Source organism: Triturus cristatus, chromosome 7, assembly GCF_964204655.1.
Source record: "Triturus cristatus chromosome 7, aTriCri1.1, whole genome shotgun sequence".
Taxonomy (NCBI): Eukaryota; Metazoa; Chordata; class Amphibia; order Caudata; family Salamandridae; genus Triturus; species Triturus cristatus.
The window spans coordinates 1,201,206,706-1,201,229,063 of record NC_140590.1 but is presented as its reverse complement, the minus strand read 5'-3'; the positions used below and the strand labels follow the sequence as shown (position 1 = coordinate 1,201,229,063).

Sequence of the window (22,358 nt, the reverse complement as noted above, 5' to 3'; positions counted from 1 at the left end):
TCTATCCAAATAAAAGCTGACAGCTTTTTTAGGATCCAAACGATCAAATCTCTCCTCCTCCTTGGAAGGGTGAGGAGGAGGATAGAAGGTAGGTAAGGTAATGGACTGTCCCAAATGAAAAGGAGTAACCACTTCAGGAAGGAAAGCAGCCCTGGTCCTAAGAACCAACTTATCTACATGAGTGGTCAAGAATGAAGGCTTAGAACTAAGAGCTTGAAGCTCACTTACCCTCCTGGCCGAGGTAATGGCAATCAAGAAAACCATTTTAAAAGAGAGAAACCTCAAAGGACAACTATGAAGAGGCTCAAATGGAGAACCCATTAAAAAGGTAAGAACGAGATTTAAATCCCATTGAGGTATAATAAAAGGATAGGAGAAAACGTATTTGTAAGGCCCTTAATGAACCTCATAACTACAGGAGATTTTAATAAAGACGGCTGATCCGGTAAACAAATAAAAGCCGATGAGGCTGACAAGTAACCTTTAACTGTAGCCACAGCACAACCCTGCTGGGCAAGGAAAGAGAAAAACTTAGCACATGAGACAAACGAGCCTTCAAAGGATCAATAGACCTCTCTCCACACCATTTTACAAATTTGGACCACCTGAAAGAATACACAGATTTGGTGGAGTGTCTCCTGGATGATAAAATAACATTCACCACATCTGGTGGGAGAGAGAAAGAACTCAGGTTGCCCCGTTCAATCTCTAGGCATGAATGTGCAGGCTCTGGAGGTGGGGGTGTAGAACCTGCCCCTGCAATTGCGACAGGAGGTCTTCCCTGAAAGGGAGACGGATCAGAGGGTGCGATGAGAGGTGAAGAAGATCTGTGTACCACACCCTTCTTGGTCAATCCGGGGCGATCAATAGGACTTAGGCCCGGTCTTGGCGAATCATCCTCAGAACCCGAGGAATCAGGGGTATTGGAGGAAACGCGTAAAGAAGTGGGGAGCTCCAATCCAATTGAAATGCATCGCCCAGCGCTCCCTGCATCAGATACTGGAGACTGAAGAACAACGGGCAGTGCGCATTCTCGTGAGTGGCAAACATTCAGCACACCGGCTAGATGATTTGCAAACACACAAATCTGATGGCCCTAAGCCCAGTACCAGAGTCGCAGAGCCTCTCGGCAGAGACGATATGACCCTACACCTCCCTGTTTGTTGATGTACCACATTGCGGTAGTGTTGTCCGTCAGGACCTGAACTGACTGACCGCGAAAGGAAGGAAGGAAAGCCTTTAGTGCCAAACATATCACCCGCAGTTCCAGTAGGTTGATGTAAAGCAACCTTTCGTCTGGTGACCAAAGACCTTTGACCTCCAGATCCCCCAGATGAGCACCCCACCCTAGAGTGGAGGCATCCGTGATCACTGTGGCCACCGGTGGAGGAGGATGAAAGGGCTTTCCTTGAGACAGGTTGCTCTGCACACCCCACCAAGTCAGCTCCGCTGCAGCGTCTTTGGAGATTCTGACCTTCTCCCCGAGATCTCCGTTGTGTTGATACCACTGCCTGCAGAGGCACCATTGGAGTGCCCTCGTGTGCCAGCGTGCATGACTGACCAACAGTATGCAGGAAGAGAACAGACCGAGCAGATGTAGAACCTTCAGGACTGGAACAACCGCTCCATCGTGAAACAAAGGAATCATCTCCTGAAAATTGAGAATCCTCTGTGGAGGCAGGAATGCCCAACACACAGTAGTGTCCAGTATTGCCCCTATGAACAGGCAGCGCTGAGAAGGCACCAGGTGAGGTTTGGGTACATTTATAGAGAAACCCAATTTGAACAACAGATGCGTTGTCGCTTGCAAGTGGCGCAACACCTTCTACGGAGACTTGGCTTTCAACAGCCAGCCGTCCAGAGAGGGGAAAACACCACCGCCATCACCTTTGTAAAGACTCGAGGTGCGGAAGTCAGACCGAACGGGAGGACCACAAACTGGTAGTGTTGTGATCCTACCATGAAACAGAGATACTTCTAATGCGACTTCAGGATGGGAAGATGAAAATTCGCATCCTGCAGATCGATGGACACCATCCAGTCTTCCTGTTGCAGCGCAATAAGAACCTGAGCCAAGGTCAACATTTTGGACTTTTCCTGCCTGAGGTAAAGAATCAAAATCCTGAGGTTCAGGATCGGCCTCAATCGACCATCCTTTTTGGGGATCAGGAAATACCGGGAGTAGCACCCCTGACCCTTTTCCTGCTCTGCAACCACCTCTATCGCACCTTTCTGTAACATGGTAAGAACCTCCTGCTGCAAAAGCAGCAAGTGGTCCTCTGAACACCAACCCTGTAGAGGAGGGTAAAGGAGGAGGAAACTCTAAAAACGGGAGGGTGTACCCATTCTCTACAAGATTTAAAACCCAGTGTTCTGAAGTAATCAATTTCCAATCTTGTAGAAAGTGGGACACCCGACCCCCTACAGGACCAACATGTTCTAAGATGGGGATCTAGAACTGCTTTCCTGAGGCACCAACGGTGGGAGGAGAGGAGGAGGACTGCTGTTGAGTGGCTCCTCTAAGACGGCCCCTATTTTTACCCCATACGATTTGTACAAAGGATTCTGCTGCTGGCTCTGTTGAGGTTGCTGGCAGCCACGGAAGGAAGCAGCCCTTCCAAATCCACAATACCGCTTGTAGCCGTATCCTTTAGATTGCGTTTGAAGGCCCAGAGATCTTGCAGTCGCTCTGCTATCCTTAAAGCGTTGTAAGGCAGAGTCAGCTTTAGTGCCAAACAGTCTCGAACCATCAAAGGGCAAATCCAACAGGGTTGCCTGAACATCAGGAGAGACTCCAGATGACCTCAGCCAAGCTTGTCTTCTGGTTGCCACAGAAGACCCCATCACACGAGCCACAGAGTCAGCCATGTCTAAGCCTGACTGTATGACTTGACGGGCCGCGGCCTGAGAGTCAGAAAGAGCCTCCAGGAAATTATTCTGATCATCCTCAGGCAGCTTTGGAGCTAGCTGTTTGACAGAGTCCATAAGAGCATAGATATATCTCCCAAGTAAACAAGTAGCATTAGTGGATTTTAATGCCATACTCGCAGATGACAATACTTTCTTTGCCACCTGCTCCATTTTTTTTAGAATCCCTATCCCCTGGAATGGTAGGGAAGGAACCAGAAGATTGTTTTGAGCAAGAAGCCTGGACCACCAATCTTTCAAGGATGTGATGAAAGAAAGGCAGGATCCCCAGGAGCTGGCCTGTACCTTCTCGCAATAGACCTTGAAACTGCTGGAGCAGTCAAAGGTTTTTGTCAGACTTCTAAAATAGGGTCTGTCAAGGTCTCATTGAAGGGCAGAAGGGGCTCAGAAACTGTAGAAGATGTATTTAGAACCTCAGTTAGAATGTTAGATTTTATCTCAGCTGAAGGTAACTGCAGATCAAGCAACTCAGCTGCTTTCCTTATTACAACATGATAAGGAGCAACATCCTTTGGAAGGGAGAGATCATACTCAGGGGATGTATCCAATCCACTGACCTCCTGTAAACCTTCTAACTCATCCACCGATTCAACAATTTCTTCCTCCTCCTGTTCCTGTCTATATTTCTCCTCTACAAGTAGCCTCTGCGCATCCTTTCTAGAGTGCTACTTCAGAATCGGCGTCAGCGGCGCCAGACGCGGTGCCAGTGACGACAGCATTGGCGCCGATGGAGGCCCTTCAGTTTCAAACCTCCGCATCAATCGAATCCGAGGCGGTGCCGACTCGACGGCTGAAGGAGTTCGAGGAACCAGAGTGAAAGACCTCGGTGCCGGAAAATGTCAAGCCGGAGTCGACGGCAAGAAAGGCACGAAGGGCGCCTGGGCATACTGATGACGTACACCCAAATTAAAGGCCAATGGACCCACGGGGCCCGAAGGCGCACCAGTTGGACAGGAGGCCCTGGGAAACATGGCAAACATTGCATTTAAAAAATGCGTAGGGTCCGTTCCAGGACCAGGAAAAGGAGGATATGGATCCGTGCCTTCCTGAACAGGTATCACTTGAGACTGATCTGGAATTTGCGGAGCCGGTGAAGACGGCGCCCACACAGGCGAAGCCACACAAACAGGAGACAACTCCCTGGGCGTCGGAGACTTACTGGAAGCTGGAGAACCTTTAGGCATCGAAGAGCCCCTCAATGCCGGCGACCTTGGAGCTGGTGATTGAATCGGCGTCGCCCATGGAGAAGGAGTCACAAAGTCTTTCCTTCAAAGCCGCTGAGCTGGAGAAAGCGACCTCGAAGCCTTGCTCTTTGATGAACGGCGCCGAGAACCATGCCTCTTCTTCGACTTCTTGTATTTTATTTACCTCTTAAGTGTGAGAAGGCGATGCCTTCACACGCTTTCACCCCCTCTTCTCCTTTTTGGCTTTGGCCATAAAGAGTTTGGCCTCATGTTCTTTCAGAGCTTTCCGATTCATCTTCCCTGCAGGTTCGACACCCTTCGACGTTGTGATCAGAAGATAAGCCCCAAAGGTAGTTATCATGGGGATCAGTTATCGACATGTGACCGCCACACTCCCTGCAGGACTTGAATCCGGACTTCTTAGAAGGAGACATATCTGAATTCTTCAAGGAAACAAAGTAATCACCAAGAAAATGGAGAGTTCCTAGAAAAACCGTTATGCGTCGATGGCGTGGAAAAAAGGGAACGGACATCAGCAAGCAAACGGAGTCGCGAGCAGAGCGTGCTATTATGATGTCCTCGTCGATGTGGGTGAGCTAGGAAAGAATTTCCGCAGAAAGCCGGTGCAGGGGGTATTCAAAAGGTGAGGAATCCACAGGCAGATGTATCCATCAGAATGACTCTTACTACAAGTTTTCAACTTGGGAATGAGACTTAACATGCAGAATTGCATTTACTACACTGAAGTTTAATGTTTTTGAGTTTTTTCTGTCTTTTCTCTCCCAATATATTTCAGCAGGTTTGACATGCTGGAATGTTTGAGTGGAAATCTGCCAGGGTCTAATAATTTTCACGTAACCTTTAACTCAGATCAATGCACACACTCGTGTTTGCAGAGGGATGGGAATTCAGCCGTGAACTTGTAATGAGGGTCAAAGTAGTTTGAATAGCTCAAATACAAAACAGCAGAAGTGTGATTAATTTATTATATTAGATTTCATGTCGAGACCGGTGGCTCTGAATATGTGTAGTCTGCTTTAAAGCAGTTGTCTTCAAGCAGCACAATACCATTGTGTAAGACCGGTCTGACTTAGGGAGTCTTCCCCAAACTTTTTGCCTTCACCCTTCTATTTTCCAGAATTCATTTTTGCTGGCCTAAGGACTCTGTACTGCTAACCAGTTCTAAAGTGCTTCTGCTTGCTCCATAAAACATGTTAAAATGGCTTACACCCGTTTGGCATATTTAATTTACTAATAGGTCCCTGGTAAAATGGTATACCATAGACCCAGGGCTGGTAAATTAAATGCTACTAGTTCGCCTGCAGACTTTATTGTGCCACCCAGTTAAGTAGCCCCTTTTAAAATGTCTCCCATTGCCAATTCGACTTGGCAAAATAGCCCCCTGGCTAGTAGCTGCTGGCAGTGAATGACGGTGGAGAGACGGTGGTGGCGGGGGAGTAGTTTGGAAGACAAAACAAAAAAAATAAAAATACCACTTTCCTTTTCATCGGGCTCCGCTTCTCCATCCTTGCCCTCTTCCTGCAGTTCTGGCAGGAGGAAGCACCCGGCTCCTGGGCTCCCCTTAGCCAATCACAATGCTGCAATGCAGCATTGTGATTGGTCTGAGCACCGGGGTTCGGCGCTCAGACTGGGACAGGGAGGCTTTGCATGTTCTTCACCAGGCTGTGTATTGCAGCCTGGTGGGGAACATGCAAAGTGCGCATGAGCTGTTTGGTCGGCCCAAATTCTCACGCATAACCCTCACATTCCTATGCTTTTAGAGGGTGATTATAACTGTGAGGAAAATGTTTCCATGGATAGATCTGTCCCTCTCCTGACTGAGGTGGCGCAAGGAACCCGAGACTGGTTGGACCACTGGACACTCAGGGATATATGGAGAAAGCTGAACTCAGGTAGGGCTGAATTTTAATTCGACTTCTCAGTACGACTTGCATGTGCAGCTCAATACGATGCTGAGCTTGCTGTTCTGGCGCTCATTGTCAGACCATAACCAACTGCAGGTAGTGCTCCACTGGGGAGGGTTAATGCGCCCATCTCCACCTGGAGACTATCACCAAAGCCACTTATATGAGACTACCCTTCGGGACCCCCTTGTGACAGGATAATGAAATAATAAAACAGAACCACACACACAGCATACCATACTAACGTGGAGTGGGATGCCTTTATGGCAGTATTCAGGGGATACTGCCTTAGCCAGTCAGTGGGAGTGGACCGCTCGCTCCGCACTGAGTTGTCTACTTAAGAGGATAATATAAGATGTCTAGAGAATAAGGTCCCGGGCCACCCAAAGGCTTAGCTTGCCCTCTGTGAGGTACGAGGGAGGTACTGGAGAAGCTCCACTCTATGAGTAGACAGGACTATCTTACAACAGTGTATCCTGCGGGTGGACACACTGACCTGCTGCTCGCATGGCTGCCTTAGTCCTAGTATAGGTGGACCCCTATCACACATATAGGGGAGCCCGCAGGAGGCATGCTCTACACTCAAATGGAAATACATGCCATTTTCACAGCTGACTACCTAACCCTATACAAGCCGGGCACCCCTTTATCAAGAGAAGCCCTAGACCTATTCCTGAATAGAGCAACCCTGCTGCGAATCTTAGTTCTGGTCCCTTGAAGTCCTAATCAGGGAAATTATATGGGATGGATGACGCCTCCGGGTGTCACTGCGTACCCTGCAGAAGCTCTCATCAAACGGAGGCCTGGGGTTCCCAGATTTGAAATTATATTACCTTGCAGCCCAGCTGAAATTGATGGCCCGTCTTGGGGGGGGGGGGGGCAGAACCTGGAGGAGCTAGTGGAATTCGGATACTCAAGCAGGAAAAGAGCATTGCTGGCTCTACAAATGGGAGTGAAACTCGCTCCGGCCCGTACATCCAGATTTTTATGCATGCCACTAAGGTGTTGGACAGATGCTTACTGCCGGATGGGTTCAGCTGCTCTTTATGCCCCTGCAGCACCGCTGGTGGTTTGGCCGACAGCTTGAGGGGGGTCTCCTGGTTATATAATTTGCAATGTCAATGCGGACGGGTGAGTTACTGTGCCTCAAGGCTAGATGAGAGGCCAATATTGGCAGGCCTTTCTGCAGAAAGTAATGGAAAGGAACGTTGGAACACACTTACTCCTCCACCTGCAACGGAGGGGCAGATTTACAAGAAAGCAACGCATCTGTAGAGATCATCTCAGGGACACATAATGGCAATGGCAGTTACCATAATACCAAGGATGCCACCAATATGTGATGTACTACCACCCGAACGAGCATCAATCAATTTGCAGAGGAGAAAAAGGGGCGCTAGGTGTCATGGAGCCCCTGATGAAAGAGCTAGATCACTGTTGACGGGGTAACCTCGACTACATAGAGTACATTTGGTGTTTGTGCACCTCAGAATGCTGGAAACCTTCTGAGGTCGGAAACTGCATGTTGCAGTAACTGCATCCCTGCTAATTAGCTCACCATGCAGTATTGCAGGCTGTAGGTGTGCAAGTACTGCACCTCTTTAGGGGAGTCGTTTAACATGGTCCTGCCACATGATGCTCCAGATGATCATTCACGAGTAGACTTTCCACACTTCTGCAATCGCAAAGTCTGCCAGAGCAGTATGCAGACCGCACTGCGTGCTCATCAGGAGTGTTTGGCTAGGGTGTCGTCTTTCTTGAACCGGTGGTGGTGTCAAGGAGGCGCTACAAATGAGTGGCCCTGCATTTTAGTGCGGTGATGCAGACCACCACACAAAAATGCGTTAGTATCACGCCTTATGCGTGGTACTTGGCTGGGCTGGATAACAGGGCAATTTCATTAATCCATATGAACAGTCTCATCTGCACCAGGATCTGGTCATGCTGCAAAACTGCAGCTCACACTCAGTTTACGCCCTTTACAACGCAGCCAGATGGCAATGATTTTGTTACCCCAATAGCGTAGCGTATAATGCCTCGGCGCTCCGCCTCCTGGATCACGGGGGGCAGTGGGGTGCGGTCTCCAAAAGTCTCCCCGTCTGTAATCACAATGAGGAGTTTGGTGGCACCGTTCCTAGCGCCACTTCTTTCTACAAACAATTCACTCCTGGAATAAAAAAACTAATTTTATTCAAAATAAGCACAACTTAAATAATGACAATCTAAAAATGTATGAAAGTGGTTTACAGTAAAAATGTAATTATGTTCACTTATGGAGGTGCATTGTGTATTCTGTACTACTGATTTGCATGCATAAGTCATTTAGGAATCCTGAAAATTCATTATTCGTTTTAAATCGTGTTTTCATGACAGCACACTTCCTCTCTAAAATCGTTGTGCTCAACCTCCCTCAAACATCACCACAGTTCCGCTTTCACAACTGAAATTTAAGACAAAACCCAGAGTTAACACATGTGCAAACCTTTGCCATCTCACGCCTTTCTTTCACAGAGGGAAAAGGGCATGTTTCCAGAAATTCCTTTACAGAATTGTCTCCATTTCCTGGGACACTGGTTTTGTCCACTCTCATTTCATGTGTCTTCTGCTGTTTTCCATTAAATAAATATCCATCCCCACGAATCATTCTGCATTATTTACTTTCTATCTCCATCTCTCATTCATCCTTTTTTATTAACATGTCGTTCTCAGCTTCCTTTTGTGTTCCATTGTCTGTTACATCTTTTTGGTTACAGCCAAAATGAATTATTAGACAATACTTGCATGACTCTCAATATAGCTGTTGGCGTGTGTGTATTTCCGCGTTGATGAACAATGGCACTTAAAAGTGTATCCGGATTCCTGATGCTCCTGAATCGGTTGAAATCAAAGTGTATCTCGAACCGGTCGGAGTACTGCATTAATGCAAACTAGAAGAAGATAAAAAAATAAAAAGAGAAATAATACAGCAGTATCTCAGGATATTCGCAAAGCAGTTGTGTGATGTATGTTTGTACTGCTAAAAAACATGAGTCAGGCAATAGAAAGTTAGGGGCATATCAACAACAACCGGCGATAATTATCTCTAAGCGCACTTAGCGCTAGGATAATTATCGCCAGCTAGCGTGAATTTTTATCGCTGAGATAGCGTGCTATTAGCAACACTTATCTCAATAGCGATAAGAATCTACACGCTAACAGGATAACGTGAGATTATCGCTGGAAACCCAGCGTTAATCTCACGTTACCTTGTTGATAGGGACAGGCAAACTTAGCCATGATATCCTCCTTCCATAGGATATCATGGCTAAGTCAGAAAAATACCAGACGTAAAAAAGCAGCGTTAACCGCGGTTAGCGCTGCTTTTTTTGTCTCTAACAGGGTTAGCGACATTCTTGATAATAGGAGAAATGTCGCCTAGCGACATTTCTCCTATTATTTTACTCTGGAACGCCCCCTTTGCATCTCATTAGAGATGCAAGGGGAAGCGTAGAGTAAAAGGGTGCTAACATGCAAATTTGCATGTTAGCACCCAGTTGTTGATAGGGTGCTAGTTTTATCTCTGCTTTTTTGGTTTTTAAAGCCAAAAAAGCAGAGATAAAGCCCTTGTTGATATGCCCCTTAGTTGTTAGCAGCCAAGATTACTCGTATGAAGACTCAAACCCTTGAAAAAAAACTGATTTTAACAGAAGGACTAAGCAGAGCTTTCAAGTTTAACAGGCAGGTGGTTTAGTAGCTCATTCAGTCCAGAATTTGTTTTTTGCATGCTGGGATTTGTAGCCCAGTTTAGCCCATTGTAAAAATAGGACTACATGTCCCAGAATTCAAAGAAATATTTCTGGAATAGAGGAGATACTTGTGCATGGAACTGGGAAACTTGAGAGTTCAGACAATGCATTTCTGGAAAAACATAAGACAAATTTAAAAAAACTGAATAAATAGCTTGCCAATATACATTTAATACACCAATATAACATTTATTCTAAGGATAGCAACTCATGCTTGTATGATAAGATTGTTTCCAATTTTTCACACAGGAATCATTACGCAATATTAACTTTTTCTGACTTTCTACAGAGCAAACCTGTTCGTTCAATACCCATATTTCAACCCTAGGTTCCTGCATATCCTTGGGTTTGTCTTTGACTGAGATATAAACCACAAATATATATATTTTTTTTTAAAATTCTTTTTATTGACATTTTCAATAACAAACTTAAAACATTGCTTCACACTGCTATGTACGCATCGCGGACAATGGCGACAAGCTCCCCCCCAACAAGGCACAGGGTGCGTAATGTACAGGATATCAAGGCAGCCTCACATGACAATCCACGCTTCAACCAACCGGCTATCTGCTTCATCTGCCCATCTAGGTATCCCACCTCGACAGCCACCAACCCGCCCCACGAGTAGCAGCAAATATTAACGTTTCCCCCCCATCCGAGGGGAAAGCAACGTGTTATAGCATTTGTAGCGGGGTTTGCTCCAGCCAGTGTATGAAGGGCTCCCAGATGTCTCTGGGTCTGGACCGCGCCGGCATAAGCTCCCAGTACAGGGCCAACTGGGTTTGGCAGTAAACAGCGCTTTGAATCCATACCTTAATGTGAGGTGATGTGCCCGCCCCCCAGTGTATAGCAACCTGTCTCTTGGCCAATAATAATAGCATTGCTGGCAGTTTACGGTGTTTGGGCTTAATCATGTGTAAAATCCCCAGTAGTGCAACCTGGGGAGTGCAGGGAATCAGTAGGCCCGTGATAGTGCATATTATCTCCAGCACCCTTGTCCAGAACAACGCTATGTCAGTACAGCCCCACGCCATATGCATAAAGGTGGCCCCCGGTGCATGACAGCGCCAGCATTCATCGGTATCCCTTAGACCCATGCGGTGCAACCGTCTTGGTGTGCGGTAAAGCATGTGTATGTACTTGAAGTGGATCAGGCGCAGCCTGTAGTTGGGGGATAGAAGCTCAAGCTGCCGACAGCACAGATCCCAGTGTACATCAGAAATTTCAGCTCCCAATTCCGCCTCCCACACGCCCCGCGCCGCCGGAAGCATCACGGGGTGGTTAGCCTGCATTCGCACATACAGTCTGGAGACCAGCTTGCGGCCAGAATCCACGGACAACACATTCTCCAGAGCAAGCAGATCCGGCGGTGGCGCCGGGAAAGTGGGGAACAACCTACGACTTGAGTTGCGGAGCTGGTAATACAGAAGCGTGTCTAGTAGCGTCGGTGTCTCCGATCCACACATCTGCTCCATCGTTAGGAAGGCGTCGCTCGGAAATAGATCGCCTCCAGTGTGGAGGCCCAGCTCCGCGGCTCGCCCCCCGGTTCGCATAGCCTGCAGCGACGGCCACATCGGGTTCCCACGTAGGGGCACCGAGCGGGTATAAAGCACATCTAAGCCGGCCCTGCTTCGCAAACCATTCCAGGCCCACCTGAGCGCGTGCACCGGGTTGATTTCTGTGCACCGTCGGACGTGCGGCGCGTATAGGGCAACCGCCAGCGGCAGCGGTGCCGCCCTGTCGGTCTCGATCGCCACGTGCGGTTGAAACGGTGTGGGGTGCGCCCAGTAATGCAAGAACTGTGCCTGTGCACAGGATGCATATAAGGAGAATTCTGGCGCAGCCAGGCCACCCTGCCTTTGTGGGAGAGTGAGGGTCTCCCAGCAAACCCTCGGCTGCTTTCCCCCCCACGCCAACTCCACCATCAATGATCGCAGTCGTCGCAGAAAGTGTGCGGTAAGGGGCAGCGGGATATTCGCAAATAAGTAAAGGAGTTTAGGCAGGATCACCATTTTTGCCACAGCAATCCGGCCAGCCAGCAAGAGGGGCAAATGCTTCCAGCGGCCAACTCTCTCCTCCACCCAGCCGGTCACCCGCCCATAGTATTCTGTCCAGATCTGCTGCATATCTGTGCTCACCCAGATCCCCAGGTATCGCACCGGCCCAGTCGCCCATTTCAGCGGGCAATCCGGGGTAAAGCGGGGAGTCCCGGTGGTCAAGGGCAGAATGACTGATTTCTCCCAATTGATAGTGACACCTGACAGCCGTCCATAGTCCAGTAGTTCTTGTGTCAGAGGGGAGAGGTTGACCTGAGGATCAGAAACATACAGTGTAACATCATCAGCATATAGCGATATGGTCAGCGCCCTTGACGAGAAGCCAATGCCCCTGGCCGCATGATGTTGTCTAATACGGGCAGCCAGAGGTTCCGTGGCAATGGCAAACAGCAGAGGTGACAGGGGGCAGCCCTGTCTCGTGCCTCTCCGAATGGCAAAAGGCTCAGAGATCAACCCATTGACCCTTACCCTTGCAGTAATGTCTGTATAAAGTAGTCGTATGTAACCGATAAAGGCCTCGCTTACCCCCATGCGCTGCAGCAAAGGGAACAAGAATCCCCATTCCAGGGAGTCAAACGCTTTGGTGGCGTCCAGTAGCACAGCTGCTGCCTTAACATGCGGGGCCAAATAGTGCAGTACTCCGAAGAGGGTGCGGAGGTTATGGGACGTTGAGCGGCCCGGTATAAAGCCCGACTGGTCCGGGCGGATCATCAGGGGTAACACCGGCTGCAGGCGAGTTGCAAGCATTTTCGCAAAGATCTTGGCGTCCGTGTTGATTAATGAGAGCGGCCTATAAGAGTCGCACTGCTGGGCATCTTTATCTGGTTTCAGGAGGGTGATGATGACAGCCTCCCTCATGGAGTCCGGAAGCACACCCCTCTCAACCGCTTCAGCAAAGACCGCCAGCAGGCGGGGGGCCAGGGGATCCGCATATTCCTTGTAGAACTGCGCCGGAAGGCCGTCGGGCCCCGGCGCCTTACCAGCAGCTAATAACCCTATGGCCTCCCGCACATCCTCTGCTTCAAATGGGCGATCGAAATAACCTTTCTGGTGTGCATTAAACCATATAAGCTGTATGGAATCGAAGTATTCAGACAGCTCCGCCTGAGTGTGGGCCGCCCGAGATCTGTACAGATCCTTGTAGAAAGTCCGGAAGGCATCTAGTATTTCCGGAGGGCTATATACGGCTTCACCTCCCCCAGTCATCATAGCGGGGACAAATGTCGAGGGCCGCTGCGAGCGCAGCAGGAGGGCCAGCGTCTTGCCGGGGCGATCTCCCTCCCCATACCGGCAGGCCGTCGCATATTTCGTCAGGAATTTGAGCTCTCTGTCAGCCTCCGCTTGATATTCAGTGAGCGTGGTGCGAGTTGCTGCCAACGTAGCAGCCGAGGGGTCCGAGCAGTACTGCACCTCCAATGAGTGCAGACGTTCTTCTAATTTACCGAGCGTAGCCCTTAAGGTCTTTAGGACTGCTGCCTGTCCCGAAATGCAGTGGCCCCTTATCACCACCTTAAATGCGTCCCACAGGGTGCCTAACGATGTCACGGAGCCCTCATTGTGTTCAAAGTAGTCTAGTATGTGTTGGTGAATGTCCTCCCGAAACACCGGGTCTGACAGGGCCTGTGGCGGCAGGCGCCACGTGAAGGGCGTGATGTATGGCTTGGGGACGTTCAAAGTCAGCTCGACAGGGGAATGGTCTGAGAGGGTGCGCGCCTTGTGAGCAACTGAAGACACCCATGCATGTGCCTGTGGGGTCAAGAGCCAGAAGTCTAGGCAGGACCAGGCTCCTTTGTGCGGGGTGAAACATGTGCCCTCCCTAACCGCGGGATGCAATACCCTCCACGAATCCAGTAAGTTATAATCAGCCATTAGGCCTCGTAGAAGGCCAGCAGCTTGTGGGTGATGTGTGCGGGCTGCCCCTTCCCTATCCAGGTCTGGCGATAGCACGGCGTTGAAGTCCCCTCCCCACAAGCAATCTCCGCCACCCAGTGATTGTGTCAAGTGCCAGACGTGACGGAAGAACCCAGGGTCATCCGAGTTGGGCCCATAAGTGTTAACTAGCGTCAGCGGCGTGTGAAATAGTTTCCCACTCAGTATTATGTAGCGCCCATCTGTGTCAGCATGTACCTTAAACGTTTGCCAGGGAAGGCCTCTACGGATAAGAATGGCCACTCCCCGGGAATAGCTGGAGCAGCCTGAAGTGTGCACCTCGCCCCATCTAGCGCCTCGCAGCCTGTCTCCAGCGCTCCGAGGCAAATGAGTTTCCTGCATGAAACATATGTCAACGAGGTGGCGTGTCAGATACGCCTGCGCCAGGCGTATCTTGCGGTGGTCGTTAAGACCGCGGATATTCCATGTTAGGCATCTTAACTCGGTCAGGGAGGTTTATATGTGTGTGTCCCATACGGTGGCAAGGATGTCAGCATCCCACAGACCAGGGGCCCTCGGGGATCCCCCCGCCACCCAGTCCCCGGGAGGAGCAATATCATACAATCAGCCTGCTGTATGGGTGGGACGCCATTTCGTGGTGCACTAAGAAATCGCAGTGAGAGAGCAACAACCAACAAGAACCAAAACCCTCCCCCACCCACTCCAACCCCCCAAACAGGTTGAGAAAGAACCCCCCCCCCACCTCCCCACCCAACAGGAACTTTCATATAGCAATGTCTCGGGAATCATCCCACAGGGCGTGGGGTCGCCGGCTCACACCCCTGTCGAAAAGACGACAGGGTGGCCGAACAGTGCTGCCGTAGATAAATACAGTACAATGAGCCACAGCGTACGGCGGCCCGACAGACTTCCCCCCGCAGCGTTCCATAGTGCCTTAGCGGTGCGGGCCTCGACAAGTCAAGCCAGTGCGCACAGGTTCGGGACACATCCCACGGCCCTCAAGGGCCCCCTGGATTCCCATACGCGGCTACAGGCCATGTATCTTACAGTTACGTTGTCCAGCATCTCTTCACCTCTCAAAGGGATAACACGCTATGTCACTCTGTGTCGCTCAACTGGCCACGCGGAGAAGCGCCCTGGTCGTCTTCTCGCCCGCGGTGCGAGCGCTCCGCCTGCCTGGCGAACCTGAGGGCATCCGCCGCGGTCGTAAAGAACATAGGCTTCCCTTTGTGGTGTATCCGTAGCTTGGCCGGGTATAGCATGGCATATTTAGTCCCCACCTTCTGGAATATTTTTTTAGCCGGTATAAATTCTCGCCTTGCGGCCTGTACCGCCTGTGTAAAATCCGGAAATAAGGAGATGACCATATTTTGGAATCGGAGCTCACCTTTTTCACGCGCCAACCGCAGGATGGTGTCCCTGTCCCGGTAGTTCAGAACACGTGCCAGGATCGGCCTCGGCGGCGCCCCAGGCACGGGCCGCGGCCCCAGTGTGCGGTGCGCCCGCTCGACCAGAAACATGGCCGACAGGTCCGCACCAAACAGTTCGCGGAACATTTCTTCAATAAATTGTTCCATGTTACCAGTATTTGTGGATTCTGCAATGCCAATAATGCGAACATTGTTCCTTCGGGAGCGGGCCTCCAAATCCTCATTGCGCCCTCTAATCACCTCCAGGACCTTATCCATGCGAAGGAGCCGCTCCTGGGTGTCTCCAATGCTCTCCTCGCAGTCGGTAATACGCGCCTCCGCCGCAGCGATCTTCTCCTCGTGCTGGTCGACTTTATGAGATATGCCATCAAGCCGCTGGGCCATGGAGTCTAGCTTACCATCGATTTCCTTGAGGCACCCTTTAAGATCTCGAAACATACTTCTGACATCGTCCTCCGGCGGTGGGTCCAGCTGCGTTTCAGGGACCACCGGTGGCAATGGCGGAGCCGCCACAGCGCCGCGGGAGGCCTGTTTCTCAAAGTAGAGCTTCCGCTGCTTGGCGTCGGATTTCCCCATGCCGCCCTTTGGGCCCTACACACCCCGGCACCGGGGAAAAGGGGGCAGCCGGCACCTCGTGGGCCCCGGGCCCCGGCCAGCACTGGACCGCAAGGGCCAACACGTGTCCCCGGGCAGGCTAGGCCCGGCCAGCCTTCGTCTCGCCCAGGCGGTGGGTCAGCAGCAGCTACTCATCCATCGGGGGCTCACCGCGGCCAGGCAGCAATCCCAACGGGCACCCAGTCGCTCCAGCACCACGTTCCACTTGCCACCAACTCGCAGTGTCCTGTGGCAGTCAGGGGCCTGGGCACGGATCAGCATAGGCCCGCACGCTGGGGTCGACACATCGCAGGTATGGATCAGGCTTCACGCATCCCGTCTCTCTAGGCCAGCAGGATTACCGGCTCCGCCAGCAGCGCCAGGCCACGTCGCAGTCGGCCAGTCAGCCAGATCATCAGGCCCGCACACCGTGTGCCCCGGAGCCGCCGCCAGGGCCGCACTCAGGCCAGCAGGGGTCCGCAGCTGCGTCTATGGTTGCAGTCGTCGGGTATCCAGCACTCCGCAGGCGTCCGCGCCGGTCCCAACCTCGCCACACAGGCAGCGGCCTCCGACCAGGGCCTCGCGCAGCAGACGGCGCCGCCCAGCGCGGAACGCCCCAGCGGCCGGAGTCACGAGGGCCCGTAACTCCGGATTTCCACAGCCGATTTCTATCACAGAAGCACCGCCGGGATCCTCGGCTTCAGGGCACCTCCCGCCGCAGCTCCCCCGCTCGTAAAGTCAGGCAGAGAACGGATGGGCTAACGGATTGTTTGTTCGGCCGGCAGAGCCCCGTTACACGGCGGCCATCTTGCAGCTCGGCTCGGCCACGCCCCCCTCAGATATAAACCACAAATATTAGTAGTATTGTTCGCTGATGTTTGCGTGTAAAACCGAAGTACACTTATACCATTTTACCAGATTGCATAAGTATGTGCATAAAGGTGTTTTAAATAACTATCTTTTCTAGGAATGTTTTTGTGATTCCCCCCATAACACACTAGATACTTCTCTATCCAAAAATTAACTTTAACTGTATTTCTTTCATAACCTTTAGCTGTACTTCTCTCCCATACACCTAAGTTCAACATATAACCACTATATAATGTGCTTAATGTGTACAGCTAGCTCCAGGCGATTGTCCCAGCACTTACTTTTAGGGCCAGTAACTCTTTTTTCATCATCGGGATTTGACCCAGAACAAGAAAGAAAAAGGCAGATAAAGGTGGAAAAGAGAAGAAAAAGAACTTGCAAGAGTGAGAAAATTTGTTGAGAAATATAGAGTGGTGGTATAAAGTGAGTATGGTACTAGAATGCCGTAGCCACAATATCTCTGGCATGAATTGCATGTCCTAAATATTGCTTACGAAATGTATTTACCCATCGGAGCTAATAGACATGGTGTTCCTAATGAGATGATACTTTGGTAAAAGATAATTAGGTCGTGACAACCAGCCACACAATATTTTTGCTAAAATGTTCTGGCATACAACCAAGAAAAAGGTATGAGGTGGAATACAGCTTAGGCAGCCTTGGCGTTTGGCAACCCAAACCTTCAGTAGGCTCCTAAGAAAAACATAGGTCTCGTCCACCTATTATTTTACAAATTAAGAGCTGACTATATAGGAGTCCTTCCTCTGTGGCACCTTAATAATGGCACCTATCACCAAAGCACGTTCTCTAAACTGTCTACTAATAAATGCTCCGATCGCTCTCTGAAAACAAACATCACATCTACTATCCAGGGTAAAGAGTGCTATACACTGGTCCAATTATTACAAAGCCATCTGGCACTTGCCAATATTTTGGTGAGGACTACAGCCTCCTCAGTGTCGCCAAAGACCTCATACATTTAAACTTTCTGAGAAAGGCATAAGTGATGTGGTCGGAGAAGCAACTCATGAAGATATCAGACCAGGCATTGTGCTAGTTCATAATGTGCATTGCAGCTGTGGTGCTGTGCAGACACAACCTCTGGAGTAGCTACACACAGAGCTTTGGGGCAGAAGTATTATAATGGGGAGGAAATGCATGAGAGGATGAGACTGAGCTTAAGGGCAGATGCTGTATGGGGATAAAAGGGTGATAGATAGGCAGAAGATGAGACAGAGCATGGGGGAGGCAGCACCGTGAGGAGGAAAGGAACTCCAAATGGGCAGCATAGGATGAGACAGAGCCCAGGAGCACATGCAGGGGCATAGGGATCCACCCGCTCAAGCAGCTGCAGAAGATCCAATGGTACAGCAGGGAGGGTCACAGTCGAAATATAATTACTACTTTATGAGCCCCAAACTATAAGTACTGCTTTATGAGCCCCTATCTGTCTGTTATTGATTAATGAGAAAGCACATAATTAAAGATAGAAAATTCCCCTGAATGCAGTGACAGTGCTAAGAGGTGGGTAAACAGAGCAAACGGGGGTCTGAGGACTGTCAATTGAGTTAAGGGACTGGTTCAGGGAAAGGGAAATGATGAAAACTGGGAAGGAAAGAGAACAGCTTTCAGGGAGCGCAGATCCTCATGCACCCAATGTTGTCTGATATTTCGCCCTCGCTTGCCAGATCTCCTGTGTGCATTGTGGGTAATACTCCTGGTTTCAGCTATTTTTGAAGTAGGAAATTGCTACTTCTGTTACCTCTTTAGACGATGGGGGGGTTGTGTGGTAAATATTTCGTTACCGGTACTATTTTTTATGCGGTAAAATCAATTAAGAATAACTCATTAAATGAGAGGTAGAATCCGTGGTATTAGAGGTTTAAAAAGGCTTTATTCCTATACAAAGGAACACAATTCGAATTGTTGGCGTTCTATTCCATCACCACGAAAGTTCAGGAAGGAAAGGCATATATTATTGACAGGTAATCATTTTTATAGAAAAGGCATTACAGTAAAACAGATGCAGTAGGCGTATCAACTGATAAGAAAAATAAACTATGCATGCGTAACTAGAATAGGCGTAACTAGACAACGTCATCATACATGATGTCATACGTGGGTGGATCCATAAGAGAATCCTGCAATGTCAGCAGAAATATTTGGCAGAGATGCGTGCGCAGCCGCATGACGTGTGATTGACGTGCAACTAGAGGGAGAAAGGGACTTGACATTTAGCTCTACATGTGGAGACAGAAGTCTGGGGTTATGTCAACCTAATCCCAAATCATATCTAATATCCTATGTTTAAAGAACTGTGTTATCCAAAAAGAGAGGTCTCTTAGGATAGAATCTTATTCTATACTGACTATACTGACTAGTGCGTGTACAAGCGTCTAAGTGTCTACACTAGATGCGAGGGGGTAGGAATATTCCATGGTAACAGGGTTATGAATTACTTGCATGAGGACAGCGAGGCCTGGCCCTGTGCACGGTAGCTGGAGGAATGTTTACCTAAACTACTAGACAGGAATGTATCGGATGAGGGGCGGAGGAGATAATCTTGAAGGTGAAATACAGTTTTTTTGGCAGGCTACGGGCTGGATCAGGCACCGTTAGCCGCGCAGGGAGTAAGACAAAGTTCATGGTCACAGATGCAGGCTCAGACTGGAGCTTTCAGAGGCAGAAGGCAGAAAAGGCTTGATGACAGAATTCGGGCCTACTCGCCTGAATCTGTAAAATGTGGAGAGTGAACCACATAAAGTCGGTGGCCTTTCATACTTAGAAAAGGAATATCTGACCCATTCATGGTGGATCTGAAAGAGGACATGTTGATGATGGACGCACATATATTTGCGTCTTCAAAACTGGAGCAGGAGGGAACATGCATGTACTTATAGCATGTACATGGAGCCGTTGGGGTCTACGATAGGGGACATAACTGATCACAAAATTCATATTTCTTCATTCCCTCCTTGTCCCCTTCGGACCCTTAGGAGATATCGATCTTCATCAATCCATCGATCTGTTCATATAGCATCATTTGTTCTTCTTTCTTCTTCCGGGATCTCGAACGAAAACTTGGATGTGGGATACACGAGGTGGCACACAGACCACAAATCGCTGGCCCACATTGTAAACATAAGCAGCAACTGAATAGTATGAGAAAGCCAATACCTAGGAAGGAGAGGATTCTCCATCCCCAGGCTGACAACACGCCCCAGAACCAACCGGACCAAGTCCAGGTGCCTGGACTCTGGTGTATCTGGCTTACAATCTTATGAAGGCGGGTTATGGCTTTATATACTGACGGCGAATTTTCTGGTATGAAAATGCAGCAACTTGATCCGATGACCCTACAAGCTCCGCCCCTATCGGCTAGGATGACGTCAAGGACAAGACGATTTTGAAGCACAACAATCCGCATAGCAGACTGCTCTTCTGTTAAATTGCCTAAGGCGGAAATAGTTTCGTTCACTACTGCTTCAAGGGTTCTGGTTAATCTACGTATCAGCTTACTATTAGTGACTGTACCTATATAGGGAAAGAAACCTTTATTGAAATCTGTGTATTTTTCCCATGCCGTTTCAGTGTAATCGACAATTGGGAGATCTCTCTGCTGTCTATTGTGTACTAAATGGGTATTTCTATGATAATCAGGAGGAGCTAGGAAAACAGGTGGTAGGAGGAATGCTATGTAACAGGTACCATCCCAATCTAAAGGTAGGCGTATATATGCGGTCTGGCCACATATAAAGTAGGAATGACGAGAAGCTCTAAATGTAGATTTGCCTTGATCACTGAATTTTATTACAGTGGTGCATTTACTATGGCCCATGTGTATGGAGCCATTCTTTCTTATACATAGTTCCCCTTTTACTGGGAATACGGACATGGCGGGCAAGATTGGTGTAGCTTCAGATTCAACGTTCAGGATCATGAGGTTAAGCGTAAAATTACCTAATCCATATACTTCATTTTCTAGATCAGTTCCTGTTCTTTTGGGAAGTCCCTCCTTGTTAGGGTAGCAGACTTTAAGCAAAACTAAGTTCAGGTTTCCCCATACCCAGTTGTCTTGATAAACTGCGGAATTCGAATCTAGGGAATTGATCAAACTAAACCATGCTCCACAGGAGCCATTGTGTGTGAACGGATAGGGAAAGAGGGGCAAAACTCCCTTATAGTTCTGATAGGGAGGGAGTCGGCCACATATTCAACAATTCGTGGCATTGCTAGTTTGATGAGAATGATGTAGCATACTAATGAATGTGTTATTGCGCAGCGCAAATCTATAAGACAATTCATGTGGAGGTAATTCACTAAAAGAATGTTCTGCAGTTATATTATAAGCATGCTTAGGAATAGGGTAATACATGCGCAATAGGATGCTGACAATGAGGATCAAAAGACTTAGGAAAAACAAAATTAATAATGTTACTGTACAATGACTACGAAATGATTTACAATACGCATGCTTCTTGAGCAGCATTTGATTATTTCTTTCTCTATTCCGGTCCAGAGGATACATGTCAGAGACAAATTCAACCGATTCACCTTGGAGAGGACTTAAACAATCAAATTGTCTGACTTACTGGACCTCGATTTTAGTTTATACAGTTCTGAGTTCGATTGCTCAACCAAAGGGAGCTTTGAGTCTGTTTGTGAGGGAATACAGGGTTGAGTCTCTACGCTGGATGGTAGTCCATAAAATTTCTTGATATGACTCGAGTGCAACCACCCTTTTCTTCCTTCGATTTTCACGGCTGTCCTTGTGGTGAGTAAAACTAACTTCGGTGACTTCCACCTAGGATCCAGTTGGGTCTTCCGGTCAAAATTCCTGACCAACACCAAGTCCCCAGGAACCACGTCATGGGGTTTCACCTCAGTATTGTCGGGAAAAGCTGCGGATACCTGTGAACGACAAGATCGTAGTGCAGACATCAAGGAAGCCAGGTAATCTGTCAGCATATTACAGTCAACGTCAGTTATTTTACGAGGTATAGGCGTCCCCCACATATTTGGTGGTCTACCGAAGATCACCTCATACGGGGATAGCCCTGTTCGAGAATGTGCTACCATTCTCATGTAAAAGAGCGCAACTGGTAAGGCTACTATCCAATCGACTCCTTTTTCTCTACATATTTTGGACAATCTAATTTTCAGAGTTTGATTATGGCGTTCCACGAGACCTGCCGCCTCGGGATGTCGGACACAGTGAAATTTCCATTGGTATCCTAATAGAAGGGAAACGTGTTTCATTAGTTCGGATGAGAACGGCTGGCCGTTATCTGAGTAGACAACACGTGGTAAACCGTACCGTGGGAAGAATTCTCGAACTAACTGTTTGGCAGTAGTCGGGGCAGTGTAATCTGAAACCGGGTATGCTTCTGTCCAACGGGAAAGAGCACAGACAACTACGAGAACATATTTGAATCCTCGACATCGTTCCATCTGGATATAATCCATCTGGAGGACTTCAAAAGGGTGATCGGGAGTTTGGAATCCACCCTGTTCTACGGGGATGCTTTTACCTGGATTAAACTGACAACATATCATACAGGTACGAACTTTTTGTTTAGCTGCGGCTCGCAAGTGTTTGTTGAACCAAATGTGTTGAATGCTGTCTAGCATAGCTTTTTCTCCTAGGTGCGCTGGACTATGTATAGTGTTAATGATGACTTGGACCATTGAGTCG

General features: G+C 48.9%; 1 protein-coding gene across 2 annotated transcripts in view; it reads right to left on the bottom strand.

The window, feature by feature from the left end:
* LOC146811598 (integrin alpha-M-like) overlaps positions 1-22,358 on the bottom strand; it is a 500,127-nt gene that overhangs the window by 287,629 nt on the left and 190,140 nt on the right. For both annotated transcript variants that reach the window (XM_085618578.1, XM_085618579.1), the window contains 2 exons: positions 8,819-8,964; positions 8,051-8,204 (listed from right to left, as the gene is read on the bottom strand). In XM_085618578.1, the coding sequence (XP_085474704.1) occupies positions 8,051-8,204; positions 8,819-8,964 (300 nt within the window). The remainder of the gene's footprint in view (positions 1-8,050; positions 8,205-8,818; positions 8,965-22,358) is intronic.